The sequence below is a fragment of the Scyliorhinus torazame genome, chromosome 14, assembly GCF_047496885.1.
Source record: "Scyliorhinus torazame isolate Kashiwa2021f chromosome 14, sScyTor2.1, whole genome shotgun sequence".
NCBI lineage: Eukaryota > Metazoa > Chordata > Chondrichthyes > Carcharhiniformes > Scyliorhinidae > Scyliorhinus > Scyliorhinus torazame.
The window spans coordinates 73,760,831-73,778,461 of NC_092720.1; the positions used below are offsets into that span (position 1 = coordinate 73,760,831).

Here is a 17,631-nt window from a genome sequence, read left to right on the forward strand (position 1 = left end):
ACAGTTTGTGCAAAATATAGTTTTCTTTGCTGAACCGAAAACCATTCCCAAGTCCTGGTCACTTACGCTGTATGGTGTGGTAGTCACTGGCTAGATTTAACTAATAGCTTCATGGATGTTTGGGAAATGGGGGGGTCTCTAAGTTTAGGATTACAGGGATCCAAGCACTTATTGTTGATGTCCCAGCTTGGATTACTGTCTGCACGTTCTCCCCATGTCTGTGTGGGTTTCCTCTGGGCCCTTCAGTTTCCTCGCACAAGTCCTGAAAGATGTGCTTGTTAGGTGAATTGGACATTCTGAATTCTCCCTCACTACCCGAACAGGTGCCATAGTGTGGCGACTAGGGGATTTTCACAGTAACTGAGCAACTAGCAATGGCCAATAGTTGGTGGAATCCTCCAAAATAATTGAGCCATTAAAGTTTATAGTTTTGTTTAAAACATTTTCTGAGCCACCTTGCTAGCACTTTTCAAAATCAGCAATTGAAGGGTTTTCGACATTTCCTACAGCCTGTGAGTTAATATGCCCATGGTGCATCATCTTAACAATTTCCACAATGGATGGTTAGTAAATTAGGTTTGAAAATAATTGCTAGCAGAGCCAAAAGCAATTATTGTATGAGTAAAAAGAGAATGTGGTGGGTAATTAATTGTAATGCTTTTAACACAGTGAAGCTTTGGTTGCCAAACTTTCAAGTGGAAATTGTTTTGTTTCATCTAATTTATATGTTTTTTTTTCTTTAATCTTTCCTCCAGGAGTTCTTCCTGGACATGATAATCGTGTCAGCTGTTTAGGGATCACTGATGATGGAATGGCTGTAGCAACAGGATCATGGGACAGTTTCCTGAAAATCTGGAATTGAAGAAATGTCACCCAAATATCATTCATTGAGGCTGGGCTGCCGAAGCTGCAGTCAACAGCAATGAAATAACATTCTTTTTACCTAGTATTTGCAGGTGACGTTTTTCTATCATTGAATAAATTGTATAACAAGGCTTCTGTAAAGTAGGCAAATCTACGAGGAAAAAACCCTGACAACTGTTAACTTTAAAAGGGGCTAGCACATGTAACCATGGTGACTAGGAAAATATTTCAAGCTAACCATTGTTTAGAGGGTTGTTTGCTCATTTTAAATCTGCTAATCTGTTGTTTTGTACATATGGAATGTACACATTACAGCAGCTATCATGTAACATTTGTCGATGTAAAAAACATTTTTAAAACTAAATTTCTAGCCTGTATTTATCAGAAGTCGAACTCTGAACTAAGTGATCGATAAATTGGTTGCTGTTGAGATTTTCTCGTGAATTAACTTATTGTGAAAACTTTAACTTTGTTCGTGTGTGCACACGGGAGTGTTTCTATTTCTTTTTTGTTTGCAGCAGTTTTTAATTATAGAAAACATTCCATCTGTAAGCTTTGTTTTGTGAATGCATATGCACTGTTTAACCATATACAGATGTACAGAGGCAGGATCCATCATGTGAAACAAAATGCATGTACATCAGCCCTTTATGGTAACTCCTATCTAATGATTTGCACCCAGAACAGGAAATGCCTATCTTACACAAATTCTTCCCCAGCTTTATCCCAACCCCCATTCCCTGCTCTTGCTCGTAGTAACATTTATGAAGGGTCACAGGTGCTGGCAATATCTTGCTCAAGAGTTTGTGTATACACACCTGGACAGTGACGGACCATATAACTGGGGGTATCATAATTATCTCAACCAGCATCTTACACATGCACTTTCAGGAACCACAAGTGGAAAATGTGGAGAGGAACACATTTTGCTCATTCCTTCCCAACAACCAATGAGCCTTCAGCTAGAACAGAAACAATGTGCAATTGAAGCTGGTGCCTTCCTGATTCATTTGACTTGACGTAGTACATTTGGCTTGTGATTATCATTCATGATAAGTGGGGAAAAATACTTTTTCTCCCCAAATGTCAAAGTGAACGTGTGCATCTTTTAAACCTGAAATTTGCTTATAATGTAATAAATAGCCTTTTTCGAACATGCCCAACATTTCAATTTGTGGAAAAATAAATGACTGAATCATTAGTTACAATTGAATATAAAAAGCATAGTTTACAAGATTTTTTGAAATTTGTTTTGGTTTTTCTTTGAGACTAGAGAAGTATTGAATTACACACAGGCCTTGTTGATTTAGTATGACTTTAGACTGTCATGACTCACCCCTCAAAATTGTTGACCAGTCTTTGGTGTGATGTGTGCCCTGTAAACAGTATTTAGCTTTGTTTACATTGATGTGCCAATAGCACAAGTATCTTTAGTAGCAAAGTGCATCGATTAGAAGTCAGTTTTAAAGCTTTGGGACCAACAAACACTACAAGCAAATTTATGCTGAAGTAGTCAGCTTACACCAGAACAGCAGCTTTAGAGAAAAAGAATATTCATCAGTAATTTGTGCAGTTCCTTAAAGTCAGGCCAGTATTATCTTTTGCAGGTATATTTTTAAAATCTTCATTGCCTTTAGACTTATTTATTTTAATATCTTTCAATACAGTAGTGGTCCTGAAAATAGTTTCCATCGTTATACACCGGACAAAAATATTTTAGATACATTTACCTCTTCCAGGTAAGGTATAGAGTAAAAGGAGCTTGAAAGGGTGGCTATGTAATTTGTTTGGACAATGATTACGCATCTGGTTTCAACTTTTTGAACTTTGCAAAGCCTTCAATTAAAATAAATGTGCCATAAGTATAGAACTCCAGCAGTTTGAAGTGTATATTTTTGACCTGGAGCCTTCCAAATATACTTTGAACCTTTAAAATCAGAATTATCAGCCATACTTTCGTACGTACACTATAGTCCAAGTTTAGAATCAATGTTAATTTTTGAAGTGTATATTGTAGCAAATTGTACTGCTGAAGATTGCCTGGGGCTATGCTGTGTTCAAGCACATGGTTTTCATGTGGTCTACAGTGAATGATGAAAATGAAGTTTGATTTGATTGAGTCGTTAAATTTGGATAGGTTTAATATCATAAATGCTGAAAAACTTGGGTGTTGCCCATTTTAGATATCCACCTCAGAAGTGAAAATGTGCACTTATGACTTGCATGCAATGCATAAACTTAAATTATTTCCTCAAATGCATTGCTTCGAGTAGAGTAGTCTGAAGATTCAGGATGAGTTGTACTTTAAAGCAGGCCAACAAAAAAAATGCCTTGAGCCATACAGAGTGGATATCTACAGTGTAAAATAATATGCAGAATATTCATGCAGCTTTGTGTAATTTGCTGTCAAATTCAGTATTAAAATCATTGGTCTGAGAAGTGCAAAACTAATTATTCAGCCTGTACAATACAGAACGTTACATAGCTGGTGATTCAACTTTTTCTCTGGTTACAGTATTAACACCAATTTTGTAATACTGAACTGCCTTTGGATTTTGTATTAAAACAAGAATAAGTTTTATTCTGCAACCAATAAAACCAGCGACTTGTGCCATGTGTTTTCTCCTATTGTGCTATTGTATAAAATATTAAATGATCTTCACTTGCTGTATCTTTGTTTATAGTCTGTTTTCACATTAACTTTCTTTGTATTTGTACAGTGGCTCAGTGAAACTAATATTGCGATAAATTGATTGTAACCAATAAAAATGCTTTTAACCAAGGCTATTAAGGGCATTTTTTGTGCTGACATGAAGGGTCCTTTGCAGATATATTTTAGAAAACTTGGACTATTTGATCCACTATTGTTTACAAATATCTCCACCCCAATCTTTACATATCAAAAGACTCAAATGCAAGGAATCTGAGCCAAGAAGATATTTCCATAGAACACTGCATACAGGACGTTAAAGCAGCTCGAGCTTCCCTACCCCAGAAAACCTCAGCATGGAGTAACCTGCATTTAGCCATAACATGGTTTCTGGGCTGGCCTGGCTCATTTTAATTCCCATTGGCAGTATCGCTGTTGTAGCCTACCAGTGATGGATATCCAACTTGATTTTTTTTTGTGCTGGTAAGAAATTACATTTTTACTTTGCTCAGACTATTTAAATCCAAGCCTTCCTTTTAGTGAAATCTCCCAGAACGGCTCTCAAGCTGAAATGTTCAACAAAAAATAAGTAGCAAATAGCTTGATATCAAATCATATGCACAAAGCCATTAATCATACAGTTTGGCATTGTCAGTCTAGTTCAACTGTACTGAGCAAACAGATTGAAATAGTCAAAGGTACGTCTGCGCCTACTATAAACAATTGCCCCATTTTACTATTAAAGTATTCTGTCTTCTGGAGATGTGAAATAGACCCAAAACCACAAAAATGTTCCATCTTGGAGGTTGGTGCAATCCACCTTTTTCAAAATCAACTTGTCCTATATTTCAATAATTAAATTTCAGTTCTGAATGGCTCAAACCAAATAAAATCTTTGAATAAAAATTTCAGTCAATTTCAGTTGCATAATTGAAATTGAATGACGGTCTTTCCCACCCATGCATGGCAGTTTGATCTGTATTGTACAAATTTTTTTCTCCTGACATTCGTTATCCCTGCCACTGTCCTAGCTGGAATTGTGATCATTATGCGTTAGTTTCCTGGATCATTCCTTAATTTAGAAATCACAACATACCACATCCTAAAATGGTACATGTGAAAAGGGTTGCACTCCACCACTGTCCTTCAGCTTTTTTTAATGCAGGCTTTGATGAATTAAGGCAATATAGCTCAAATAATTTAATTACTAAATTGTACAGCTGCTACAAGTTTACATACTCAAAGAATGTAAACTTGGGGTTTGTCCTTCACATCTGATGAATCTAGTAAATGTGCAAGAAATTTGGAGAAACCTCCAGGTTACAAAACGTTATTTAACATCAAAACCCAGCTATCTACAAATATTAATTAAAGTCGAAGTATTATACCACCTTCCTCCCATTTAATGTAAATCAATTTGAACCTAAATCTTAATCATTTTACGAAGGCAAGATGTATTGTGTAAATAAATAAAGATGGAAAGCTTTACAGTTCATATTTACATTTCTCTACGGTTTCTGGCGAAGTTACAATAGGTTGGAGCAACCCCTATGGAAATTACCAGCACATATCAGTCTAGTTGGGTCACGAACATTTGCTGATTTTTAACATCTCACAGACTTTGTGGTTTGCTTTACAGATGGAAACAAGTCTTGAAAATAAACTTGTGTGCTAGGTAAAACTTGGTGATGTACTTTAGTAAACTTAAATATTTGGAACCCACAACTGCAGTTATTTCTAATTTTTAAACTAGTCTGAATTAGAGCGCACATCAATTCTAAAGCAACCAGTCTGCTGATGCTAATAAAAAGGTAATTAAGAATTGAAATCTTAAAGGAGATCACTAAATTATTTAAAAAGTCATATCAAAATGTTACTTTTGCCAATCTACTAGTAATGACAGAACCTAACTTGTCCTCTAGTGACAACACCCCACATGAAATTCAGATTATAAAATTAGCCACAGGTGGGTAGCTGAACATCATCTGAAGTTTCAATAGCGAGTTCTTGATGCAAATAATACTTCGGACTCAAGATGGTAATACTGAATATAGTTTTCAAATACATTCAACAACTTGCTTCCAGTGTAGCTTGATAATTATATTTTCTTTTGACCTCACATAAAATTATATTAGTATTTTATAATTAGGACAAAGCATTTGCAGCGTCCTTGGAAACCCCTCACACACTAGCCAATTTTACTCCTTCCTGCTTTGCTTCCTCTTTGACTTCTGCAATAATATCCGGTCTTCAGTTACATGATTAATTGGCCTTAAGCAAGGGCTTTCGGCTTGTACATCAATTTACTGCTGAAATGAGAGACATGCAGTTGAAGCTTTTCATCTTGCACTCATCAGGCCAAATGCAAAAATACCAAATTATCAACAATTTATACTACAGGAGAAAAGGGGTGCTGATTGGTTGGCATGTTACCTCTGGCTGAGGCATTGCCATGGAGCAGCAAGGGCTATGCTTCCAAGTTTGAAGGTAATTCAAAAAAACATACTAGGCTTGAACATATTTTTGTTTCCAGAGAACAGGCCCCTGCGTATGAATTCATGTTGCTTCTAAGCAAGTTTAAATGAGAAATATTTCTAGCTTGACTGAGTATCTTAAATTGTTTGACACTGTAGTTGTTAGTGCACTCAAGATTGTTCAGTAAATGCTGCCCAATCACAGAATCATATGGAACAGTGGACATTGTTTCGGGTTTTGTAAGTAAGCTTCTTGAATATGGTGTATACTGTTGTTGGTTAGGCAGAGTACAAAATGTACTGAACCAGCCCATGTTTGTACAACCTAAACAAGATGTTTACTGTTCGATGTAATTCTGCACTTGCTGAACAATCCAGAGTACACTAATTGCTACAATTTAAGATAATTAATTAGTCAAGCTTGTAACGTGGCTCATTTACACTTGCTAGAAGTGAGATATGTTCACTCTTTGTGCCTTTGTTGAATTACCTGTGAGCTTGGGAACCTTTGAGATCTCCTTTATTTTCTCCATGTTAACGCATTGGCCAAACAATCAGCAACCTTTTATCTTCTAGTATTAAATGTGATCATTTGAAATTTGGTGTTCTTGCAGAGATGCAAGACAAAACACTTTGGCATCAAATCTCTCAACATCAGTTTCTGTAAGAAAACAGTTTAATGGAAGAGAATCCTATCAATACTAATTTAGATAGAGGGGAAATACCTGATCAGTTAAAATATGATAAGTAAGCACATGCAAATATGCATAATGGAAATTTCATTTGAAGATTCACATAGGTTAAAATCTTTGTGACCAGAGGTGTTATATGTTTAGACTCGGTAGTACATCCACAACGATAGATATCCAAACAACGTTCATCAATGACATAGTCTTCAGTATTTGTAAGTGACATTTGAATGCTCTGCTAAATTATGATGCCAAATATTGAAGTTTTCTCAACATCTCAAAATACATCCATCCAAGTTACAGATAATCCCACTCATGAATGGTATGCATATTTATGTATACCATCTTAGGTTTCTGGAGGATGAAGAAAAGGGGATACCTGAAAATCATTACTATATAAAAGAGACTGGAAGTTTGTATTTTTCACACAGCATTGGTGACAATCCCCATCAGTGAGGCCACGGGACAAATGTCGGTTCTAAAAAAGGTTAACCAGTTTTCACTGGTTTGACTGCAAATACTGCTTTGTAAATATGTCCAGTTCATTTTCTAGCCATGTTGCTTTGTTTCTGCAAGAAAAACGCATTGAAAATAAGTATAAGTTAAAAATGATTCCATTGCATACCAATCACATTTACAATACAATCACTGTCACCTAAATCAAATAAAAATAGTTCCAAATTGCCTTGGTCAGTTTTTATAATTATTTAGCACCTTTATTTGAATAAAACATCCCAAGGCACTTCACAGGAGTGTCATTAAGCAAGATATGAAACCAAGCCGCATTAAGAGATCTTAGGGTAGATGACCAAAAACTTGGTCAAAGAGGTAGGTTTTAAGGTGTACCTTAAAAGAGGAAAAAGGGAAGAAATCTAGGAAGGAAACTTGGGACCTTTGCAGCTGAAGTCAAGGCTGCCAGTGGTAAATTTAAACCATCTACACTTTGCTCAGTGATGGAAAATTATAGCAAATTCTTTGAATATTGGTTAACTTTCCAATTTCCAGCACAGTTTCATTTTGACGTATGACAAATATGCATGGGAATTCTCAGATTAAAATGTTCCATATAAGAACAGATTCTAGAATCATATTTTTGATATGTACCATCATCTGTAAATGCCAAAACCTTCATAAGATTTGTAGCATATGATTTATAGCAAGTATAGGTTGGCATTTGAATTTGCACAGATAGTGGGTAAATGAAGTTCGACAATTACTTGCTCATTTTAAGAAGATAATTAATGCTTGATGAATGTGCTGTATATCAGTTGAACATGGATCAATTTTGATTTGTACAGGCAAATTTCATCTTTACTGAATGGGTGGGGGCCAAGTTCATTCCGTAAAAAATGATATTATTCAACCTGGATGGATCAAGCCGCCAGCCAGCCCCTCACTCTGGAACATGGGCTGGGACAAATATACCAATTATAATCTAGCTGGGAAAACAAATTAACAGATCGTCATCTCTCCCCTCAGCAATAAAAAAAAAAAGACCTGTAACTGAAAGGGAGGAGGTTGGATCCAAGGACAAGTCCAAGAGCGCGACCTAACCAAATTTGTTCTAAATGAGGAGAGCAGGATTCACTTGGAGTTTCCCGACAGCTGACCTGGTGAGGCCCGGTACCTAATGTTAATTGCTCCAATTAACAAAGCCCCACAGACTTCATGCCACAAATGACTGCTACGTCAGCCTCCCGCAAACAAGGGGGGAGCAGCACTTAACCAATCTCGCAGAGCATGCAGCCATGCCACCAAGGAGATCAGCTCCAAGATTTGGATGTACAGCTGGTGTTGGATGTGGTGGAGTTGAACCGGGACACCCTGTTCCTCGAGGGGCTCGGTGGGTCAGTCACAAGGTAGCCAGTGCCACCTTGGAGGAAGTGGCAGCGGCCATCAGCACACGGAGTATGACTAGGAGGACCGCCACACAGTGCCGCAAAGAACTAAACGACCTCCACCACCAGGCCAGACAAGTGAATTGGCATCGGCACTGGTTCCCCCCTTCCCACCCCGACAACCATGCGCCTGGCATTGTCCCCACCCATGCCCAGCAGTGATGCCATGTGCCAGTGCATAACACATGCAGCTCACGATGCCCTCTGCGTCCTCGCAGGAGATGTGAAAGGGCCTAGAGGGGTGGTGGGGTGCTGCACATCAGAGTCCTCACCCCCTATGAGGAACAGGTCCTGGAGGTTGCGGGCATGGCAGAGAACAGATTGATCACCGCCGAGGTTTGTTAGCACCAGAGGTGAATAATCGCCATCGCTCACCCAAATGACAGGTCACACGCGTGCTGTTCATCCAACATGTTTATCCTTTCCTCCTCCTCACACAGCCCCCCCAACATGTCCATTCTCCAGCAGGATCTCCATCCGATGCCACAAAAGCAGTGGACAGGTTTCTGGGGTACATTCTGGTGAGCACCACTCAGTTGTAGGGAGGAACATCAAGGCGAGACAGCAGTCGGAGATTTGCTGGATCCAAGACCAGGTAGGTCCCAGTTAGATGTTGAACCTCTGGTATAGGTCTAAACAGAGCTGCTGCAGTCGATAGGGTGCGGCAGTGAGATTCAGAGGGAGATGTCAGTGACACTGCAGCATGGCCGCAGCGGATTTGAGGAGTCCCAAAAGCTGAGGGCACAGGAGATAGCGTTGGCAATGCGTGGCACCGAGGCCAACAGTGCTAGGGTGGCGACTGCAGTGGAGAGCCTGGAGCACAACCATGAGTGCTGGTGTCGACTTCCGGGTGCGGCTATGCAGAGCTAGGTCGCATATTCGGTAGCTCCCGCTTGGAATGGCCTTTTGGGCTCTTTACAGGGCCCCCACGGCATTTGTTTGACATTTACCAGTGTGGGAAGAAGACTGCAACATTCCCCTGACAGTGTCCCCCAGGAAAGGTATGTCTCTTGGTTACATGACCCGGCAGAAACAGTAAAAGATTTGGCTGTAACTGCAGGGGAAAGAGGGGCCTCTTCCAGCATGCAGGCGGGGGAAGGGCAAGCTTAAAGCTGCAAGCTGACTTGAGGGCCTTTATTAAAGGTGAATTCTAGCAGCAGAGGGAACTGTGAAAAGATCTACCAAGGCCATTGAAGAAGCGGGTACGAGGCTTCCGGTGGCGGCCATAGAAGAGTAGATCGCACATTCGGCAGCTCCCGTCTGGAATGGACTCAGACCTTTTTCAGGAGTTTCCACAGACTTTTGGGGGCAGATTGGTGAAGCGAACACTGCCAAAACGATTCCCTCTCGAGACTTGTGGTTGCGGCTATGCGGAGCTAAGTCGCACATTCGGCGGCTCCCGCAAAAACGGACTTTTGGGCTCTTTTCGACGTTTCCTGTTGTGGGAAGGAGTTAATAATAGCTCCCCGTCAGTATATGGCTTTAACTAGGATCGGGGCGACAAAAAAGGTGGTGGTGGACCAGAAGAAGGGAGGGAAGAAGGACAAAATAGCGGCAGGCGGACACCAGGCAGCTTGGAGGCAGTGGGCGGAGGAGCAACAGGAGAGTATCCAGCGCTGCCTCAGAGAGATTAAAACGGACCTGCTAGAGTCGATGAAGGCTTCTATTGATCATCTGCTGGAGACACAGGCGGCCCAGGGGGTGGCGATCCGAGAGGCTCGACAAAAGATCTCTGACAATGAGGACGAGATCTTAGGCCTGGCGGTAAAGGTGGAGGCGCACGAGGCGCTCCACAAGAGATGGCAGGAGCGGTTCGAGGAGATGGAGAATCGGTCGAGGCGGAAGAATCTGCGGATTCAGGGCCTCCCGGAGGGGCTGGACGTGGGGGCCTATGTGGTTACCATGTTGAATTCGCTGATGGGAGCGGGATCTTTCCAGGGGCCCCTGGAGCTGGAAGGGGCCCATAGAGTGCAGGCGAGGAGGCCCAAGGCTAACGAGCCTCCGAGGGCGGTGCTGGTGTGGTTCCATCGGTTCTTCGATCTGGAGTGTGCGCTCAGGTGGGCCAAGAAGGAGAGGAGCAGCAGGTGGGAGAACGTGGAGGTTCGGATATATCAGGACTGGAGTGCGGAGGTGGCGAAGAGGAGGGCCGGGTACAATCGAGCGAAGGCGGTGCTGCACAGGAAGGGGGTGAAGTTTGGCATGTTGCAGCCGGCGCGACTGTGGGTTACCTACAAGGACCGGCACCATTATTTTGAGACTCCGGAGGAGGCGTGGGCCTTTGGTCAGGCCGAGAAGCTGGACACAGACTGAGGGTCGGGATGGGCGATTGGGGACTGCGGTGGATATGTTATGCCTATTTTTGGTCCGTGGGGGGGGGGCCTTTGCATTGTTTTGGGTTTCTTTTTCTCTGTGTTTTTCTCTTTCGGGTTGGGGATGGTGGATGGGGCGGGTTGGGCACTGTTTTGGTTGGTGGAGGGGCCTGGTAGGTAGAGAGATTTTTTCCCGCGCCGAAGACTGGGGGGGGGGGGGGGGGGCGCGGGGCGGGGCTGGGGCGGGGAAGCAAGGATTATTTCCCGCGCTTAGAACGGAGGGGGGAGGGGGAGAGCCTGTGGATGGGGAGCGAGAGAGGAGGGTGTGCCACACAATGGGAGGAGTCGAAGGGGAGGCGGGAGTGGCCGGGGTCAGCAGGAGTCAGCTGACTTGCGGAAGTGAAATGGGGGGGTGGGGAGGAGTAAACCAGCTAGGATGGGTCCTAGCCCCGGGGGGGGGGGGGGGGGGTCGAGTTGCTGCTGCTAAGGTCAAGGAGGAGCTGGAGCGGGGGGTGGGTTGTCGAGATGGGGGTATGCCGCTGTGGGGAACGGGCCGGGTGTGGGGTGCGGGCGCGTGGCTGGCCGAGGAGGGGTCATGGCTAGTCGGCGGGGGAAGGGGACGGGTAGCCCCCTGATCCAGCTGATAACCTGGAATGTAAGGGGACTGAATGGGCCGGTTAAGTGGGCCCGCGTGTTCGCGCACCTGAAGGGGTTCAAGGCGGATGTGGTTATGCTCCAGGAGACACACCTGAACGTGGCAGACCAGGTAAGACTGAGGAAAGGGTGGGTAGGTCAGGTGTTTCACTCGGAGCTAGATGCCAAAAATAGAGGGGTGGCGATCTTGGGGAAGGTGTCATTCGAGGCGTTGAGCATTATGGCAGATAATGGCGGTAGGTACATAATGGTAAGTGGTAAGTTGCAGGGAGAGAGGGTGGTACTGGTCAATGTGTATGCTCCGAGCTGGGACGATGCGGGTTTTATGCGGCGTATGTTGCGTCGGATCCCAGACTTGGAAGTGGGGGGCCTGATAATGGGGGTGACTTTAACACGGTGTTGGATCCGGCACTGGATCGCTCCAGGTCTAGGACGGGTAGGAAGCCGGCGGCGGTTAGAGTGTTGAGGGGATTTATGGACCAAATGGGAGGGGTGGAGATTTGCAAGGCCGGGGGCTAGGGAATTTTCATTCTTCTCACATGTCCATAAGGCCTATTCTCGAATCGACTTTTTCATTTTGAGTAGGGCGCTGATAGCGAGAGTAGAGGATATCGAGTATTCGGCAATAGCCATTTCGGACCACGCCCCGCATTGGGTGGACTTGGAGGTGGGGGTGGAGAGGGACCAGCGCCCGCTGTGGTGCTTGGAGGTGGGGCTGTTGGCGGACGAGGAGGTGAGCGAGCAGGTCCGAGGAAGTATAGAGAGGTACTTGGAGACCAACGACAACGGGCAGGTCCGAGTGGGGATGGTATGGGAGGCACTGAAGGCGGTGGTGAGGGGAGAGCTGATCTCCATTAGGGCCCACAAGGAGCAGAGGGAGCGGGGGGGGAGAGGGAGAGGCTGGTAGGGGAGATGGTGAGGGTAGACAGGATGTATGTGGAAGAGCCTGAGGAAGGATTGTTGAGGAAGAGGCGAAGCCTCCAGGCCAAATTCGACCTGGTGACCACCAGGAAGGCGGAGGTGCAGTGGAGGAAGGCCCAGGGGCGGTCTACGAGTATGGGGAAAAGGCAAGCCGGATGCTGGCGCATCAGCTTCGGAAACGGGACGGAGGTAGGGAGATCGGGGGAGTTAAGGATAGGGGAGGGAGCATGGTGTGGAGTGGGGTTGGCATCAATGGGGTCTTCAGGGACTTCTACGAGGAATTGTACCGATCCGAGCCCCCACGGGAGGAGGGAGGGATGGCCCGTTTCCTAGACCAATTGAGGTTTCCAAAGGTGGAAGAGGGACTGGTGGCGGGACTGGGTGCTCCGATTGGGCTGGAGGAGCTGATCAAAGGGATAGGAAGCATGCAGGCGGGGAAGGCACCGGGGCCGGATGGTTTCCCGGTCGAGTTCTATTAAAAAAAAATGGACCTATTGGGCCCGCTGTTAGATAGGACCTTTAATGAGGCAAGGGAGGGGGGGGGGGGGGGGGGCTTTATCCCCGACGATGTCCCGGGCACTGATCTCCTTGATCCTGAAGCGGGACAAGGATCCCCTGCAATGTGGGTCTTACAGACCAATTTCCTTGCTAAATGTAGATGCCAAGGTGCTGGCGAAGGTCTTAGCCACGAGGATTGAGGATTGTGTGCCGCAGATCATCCATGAAGACCAGACGGGTTTTGTGAAGGGGAGACAGTTGAATGTGAATGTGCGGAGGCTTTTGAACGTTATCATGATGCCGGCGAGGGAGGGGGAGGCGGAGATAGTGGTGGCGATGGACGCTGAGAAAGCCTTCGATAGGGGAGTGTGGGGGTACCTGTGGGAGGTGCTGAAGAGGTTCGGGTTTGGGGAGGAGTTTGTCAGGTGGGTTAGGCTGTTGTATGAGGTCCCGATGGCGAGAAATAGGAGGAGATCCGAGTACTTTCAGTTGCACCGAGGGACGAGACAGGGGTCCCCCCTGCTCTTCGCACTGGCGATTGAACCCTGGCTATGGCACTGAGAGAGTCGAGGAACTGGAGGGGGTTGGTGCGGGGTGGGGAGGAGCATAGGGTGTCGCTTTATGCAGACGACCTGCTGCTGTATGTGGCGGACCCGGTGGGGGGAATGCCAAAGGTAATGAGGATCCTTAGCGAATTCGGGGACTTTTCGGGGTACAAGCTCAACATGGGGAAGAGCGAGCTGTTCGTCGTTCAGCTAGGGGACCAGGAGAGGGGGATTGGTGAGCTCCCACTAAAAAGGGCGGAGAGGAGCTTCAGATATTTGGGGGTCCAGGTGGCCAGGAGCTGGTGGGCCCTGCATAGGCTTAACTTTACAAGGCTGGTGGAGCAAATGGAGGAGGAGTTCAAGAGGTGGGACGCGTTGCCGCTGTCCTTGGCGGGTAGGGTGCAGTCAATCAAAATGACGGTGCTCCCAAGGTTTTTGTTCCTGTTCCAGTGCCTCCCCGTGTTTATCCCGAAGGCTTTTTTCAGGCGGGTTAACAGGTGTATAATGGGGTTTGTTTGGGCGCGAGGGACTCCGAGGGTGAGAAGGGTGTTCCTGGAGCGGAGTAGAGATGGGGGGGGGGGCTGGCGCTGCCCAACCTCTGTGGGTACTGCTGGGCCGCCAATGCGACGATGGTGAGCAAGTGGGTGATGGAGGGCGAGGGGGCTGCATGGAAGAGGCTGGAGACGGCGTCCTGTGTGGGTACGAATCTGGGGGCGCTGGCAACGGCGCCGCTGCCGCTCCCTCCAAGGAGGTATACCACGAGCCCGGTGGTGGTGGCGGCCCTCAAAATTTGGGGGCAGTGGAGGCGGCATAAGGAGGAAGTTGGGGCCTCGGCGTGGACCCCATTACGGGGGAACCACCGGTTCGCCCCAGGACGAACAGGTGGAGGGTTTTTGGGGTGGCACAGGGCAGGGATACGAAAGTTGGGGGACCTGTTTGTGGACGAGAAGTTTGCGAGCTTGGGTGAGGTGGAGGAGAAATACGGGCTCCCCCTGGGGAACACCTTCAGGTACTTACAGGTAAGGGCGTTTGCCAGACGGCAGGTGGTGGATTTCCCGCGGCTACTGCCACACACAGTACAGGACAGGGTGCTCTCGGGGGTGTGGGTGGGAGTGGGGAAGATCTCGGAAACTTACCAGGTGATGCAGGAGCAGGAGGCCTCAGTGGTGGAGTTGAAAGGTAAGTGGGAGGAGGAGTTGGGAGAGGAGATCGAAGAGGGGACATGGGCAGATGCCCTAGGGAGGGTGAATTCTTCCTCTTCGTGCACGAGGCTCAGCCTCATACAGTTTAACGTGCCGCACAGGGCACACATGACCGGGACAAGGATGAGCCGGTTCTTTGGGGGTGAGGACAGGTGTGTTAGGTGCTCAGGGAGCCCAGCAAATCACACCCATATGTTCTGGGCATGCCCAGCGCTGGAATTTTGGAAGGGCGAAGCGAGGACGGTGTCGAGGGTGGTAGGATCTAGGGTCAGACCGGGCTGGGGGCTCGCAATATTTGGGGTGGCAGAGGAGCCGGGAGTGCAGGAGGCGAAAGAGGACGGAATTCTGGCCTTTGCATCCCTGGTAGCCCGGCGAAGGATTCTCCTTCAGTGGACAGATGCGAGGCCCCCAAGCGTGGAATCCTGGATCAGCAATATGGCAGGGTTCATTAAATTGGAGAGGGTGAAATTCGCCTTGAGAGGGTCGGTAAAAGGGTTCTTTAGGCGGTGGCAACCGTTCTTAGACTTTCTGGCGGAACAATAGACATTGGTCAATGGCAGCAGCAGCGCGGGGGGGGTTCACTTTATTTTTGTTTCTGTTCTTTACACTGGAGGGTTTGAGGGGGTGTATACACCTGTTGTGTTAAGTTAATTAACACCTGGGGTGTTAATGTTAATTTATTATTTATGTACAGGGGGGGGGTGGTTTGGGGGGTTGCTTTTTTAGATTGTGTTTTGTACTTAACCCTGTTGGGTTCTTTTTTCTTTCTCATTTTGTTATTGATATTTTATGAAAACCTTTAATAAAAATTTTTTTTTTTTTAAAAATGAGTGCTGGTGTCCAAGGCATTGTCTAGTCAGTGACGGCCATGGCGAAGCACCTTGGAAGCATGTCCCAGTCGCTGGGGTACATGTCCCTGATGCAGGTGGACCTTTCCGAGGCTCTGTGCAGCTGTGGTCTCAGGTGAGCATTGCTGAGAGATTTAACTGCCTTTTCTGGATTAGTTTAGCATTTAGCAAAAATGAAAATCTCTTATTGCCACATGTAGGCTTCAGTGAAAAGCCCCTTGTCGCCACATTCCGGCACCAGTTCGGGGTGGCTGGTACGGGAACATTCAATTATTTGGTGCTAAAGACATGGTTAAAGAATTGAAATAAAGAGATCAACTTTTGTGTTAACATTTGCTTAGCTATATAATCATTTCAGAAATTAAGAAGTGCAAGGGAAATATCAAAAGGATACTACCTCAATAGCTTTGAACGGTTTTGTGTGGACTCTAGGAGTTCAATCTTTTTGTTAAGGCTGGAGACTGCTTCTTCTAAGTTTTTCTCAGTAACATCTACCTGCTGGCATAGTCGTGCAAAGGTACTGGTCATTTCCCTGAGAGAAAGAACAAAGGCAAAAAAGACAAACATAATTCAATTCACCTATTCAAAAAAAAACTATTGATAATTGCAACATCTATAGATATGTAGAGTGAATGTATTATTTATTTTGTCGACATTTAAAAGTATTATTTTTTGCAACTCCTCACTTTTGGTTGGTATATAATACATTATGCCAAAGTTGCATTTATTGTTTTGCAGGTCCTCAAGAGGTCTTCAAAGTGCTTCACAGCCAATTAATCCCTTTTTTAAATGCAATCAATTTGAACAAGGTCCCGCAACTGCAATGAAAACAACGACCAGTGAATCCGTGTTTGTTCGGTAAACTTGTGTAGCAGACATTCATAAAATATTTATTTTCCCACACTTACTGCAAAGAATTAAGGTAAATCATGACGTTACATCAAGTAACAAAAAATAAAAATCTAAGAGAAAAGCAAAATCTAAGAAAAATACTTAAGCTGCTGTTTATCATATTGAATTAATGTAGCCCAAATGTAGATGAAATGGGAGCATTTATTTCCAAAATACTTAAAATAGCATCTACCCACTATTAATTTAGATGACCATTGATCAATTAAAACTTGCCTGAAGGCCAAGTGTTCATAAAAAGCGATCAAATAATGTTTTTCTCTGAAGTTACAACACGATCTCAGTGATAAATTTCAAATTTAGATTTGGGAAAATGATCTAAAAGAACCATTGAACATACAAAAATGTACAGCTGAAGACTAGCTGGCTCACTGAGCCGATTATATAGTCATGTTGCTTTCAGACATCATGACCCCAATGCTCCCAACCCACTAGCAGCAAAGTAACCTTTTGGAAGAGGAAAAAAACTTCAGGAAATTCCTCTCCAGTCCCAAAAGAAATGTAAGGCAATGATGAAAGGTACTTACTGATGGACTTGATGGCTACAATTTGCACTTGTAAAACTAACAACCATCTGTAATTTCTCTGTAGCATAGTCCACAAACTGGCGCTTGAAAGCTCTCTCCTTTGCCTTTGTTGTCCATGTTAAACGTTCATACATGTACAATATACTATAGAGACTCAGAGCAACAGCTATAAGTCTCCAGCCCACAGCTCTGAAAATCTATGATGAGAATCATGACAAAACATAGATTTTAAATTATTATACAATTTATACAAAAACTACTGTAAATTTGGTAATGTGCACTTTCATCCAGAAATGACAAGGAGATATTTGGAGTTTGTCTGCCTATAAGGGGTAAATACCATGTCTTTTCATAATATCTTAATTTTTCATTAAATATTTCTGCTGCTCTTTCAATTATTCACCTCCTCAAGGATAATGCAACATCGTTCTTGGACTGTTACAATTTAAGTGGAGAAAATATTCATTGCGATTAGCAAATAATTGGAGAAAAATGGCATCAGACCAATCTTGGGGTTCAAACTAATTTTTATCCAATCCTTGTCTTGCAAAATACCCTCAGAGACCTCCTAGAGGAGAAGTCTTACAAATTGTAAAATTTAGTTAGGGTGACTGTTCCGCATCACTGAAGTGCATCTTGGAGC

General features: G+C 44.8%; 2 protein-coding genes across 4 annotated transcripts in view; one reads left to right on the forward strand and one right to left on the reverse strand.

Annotated features, from left to right (window-relative positions):
- LOC140389814 (guanine nucleotide-binding protein subunit beta-4) overlaps positions 1-3,647 on the forward strand; it is a 100,870-nt gene extending 97,223 nt beyond the window's left edge. For all 3 annotated transcript variants that reach the window (XM_072474354.1, XM_072474356.1, XM_072474355.1), the window contains one exon: positions 756-3,647. In XM_072474354.1, the coding sequence (XP_072330455.1) occupies positions 756-862 (107 nt within the window). In that variant the 3' untranslated portion in view covers positions 863-3,647. The remainder of the gene's footprint in view (positions 1-755) is intronic.
- Positions 3,324-17,631, reverse strand: part of LOC140389813 (mitofusin-1-like) — a 115,559-nt gene continuing 101,251 nt past the window's right edge. Inside the window, exons 16-18 of the mRNA XM_072474353.1 lie at positions 16,989-17,185; positions 15,950-16,084; positions 3,324-7,246 (exon numbers count right to left, since the gene is read on the reverse strand). Of these exons, the coding sequence (XP_072330454.1) occupies positions 7,177-7,246; positions 15,950-16,084; positions 16,989-17,185 (402 nt within the window). The 3' untranslated portion in view covers positions 3,324-7,176. The remainder of the gene's footprint in view (positions 7,247-15,949; positions 16,085-16,988; positions 17,186-17,631) is intronic.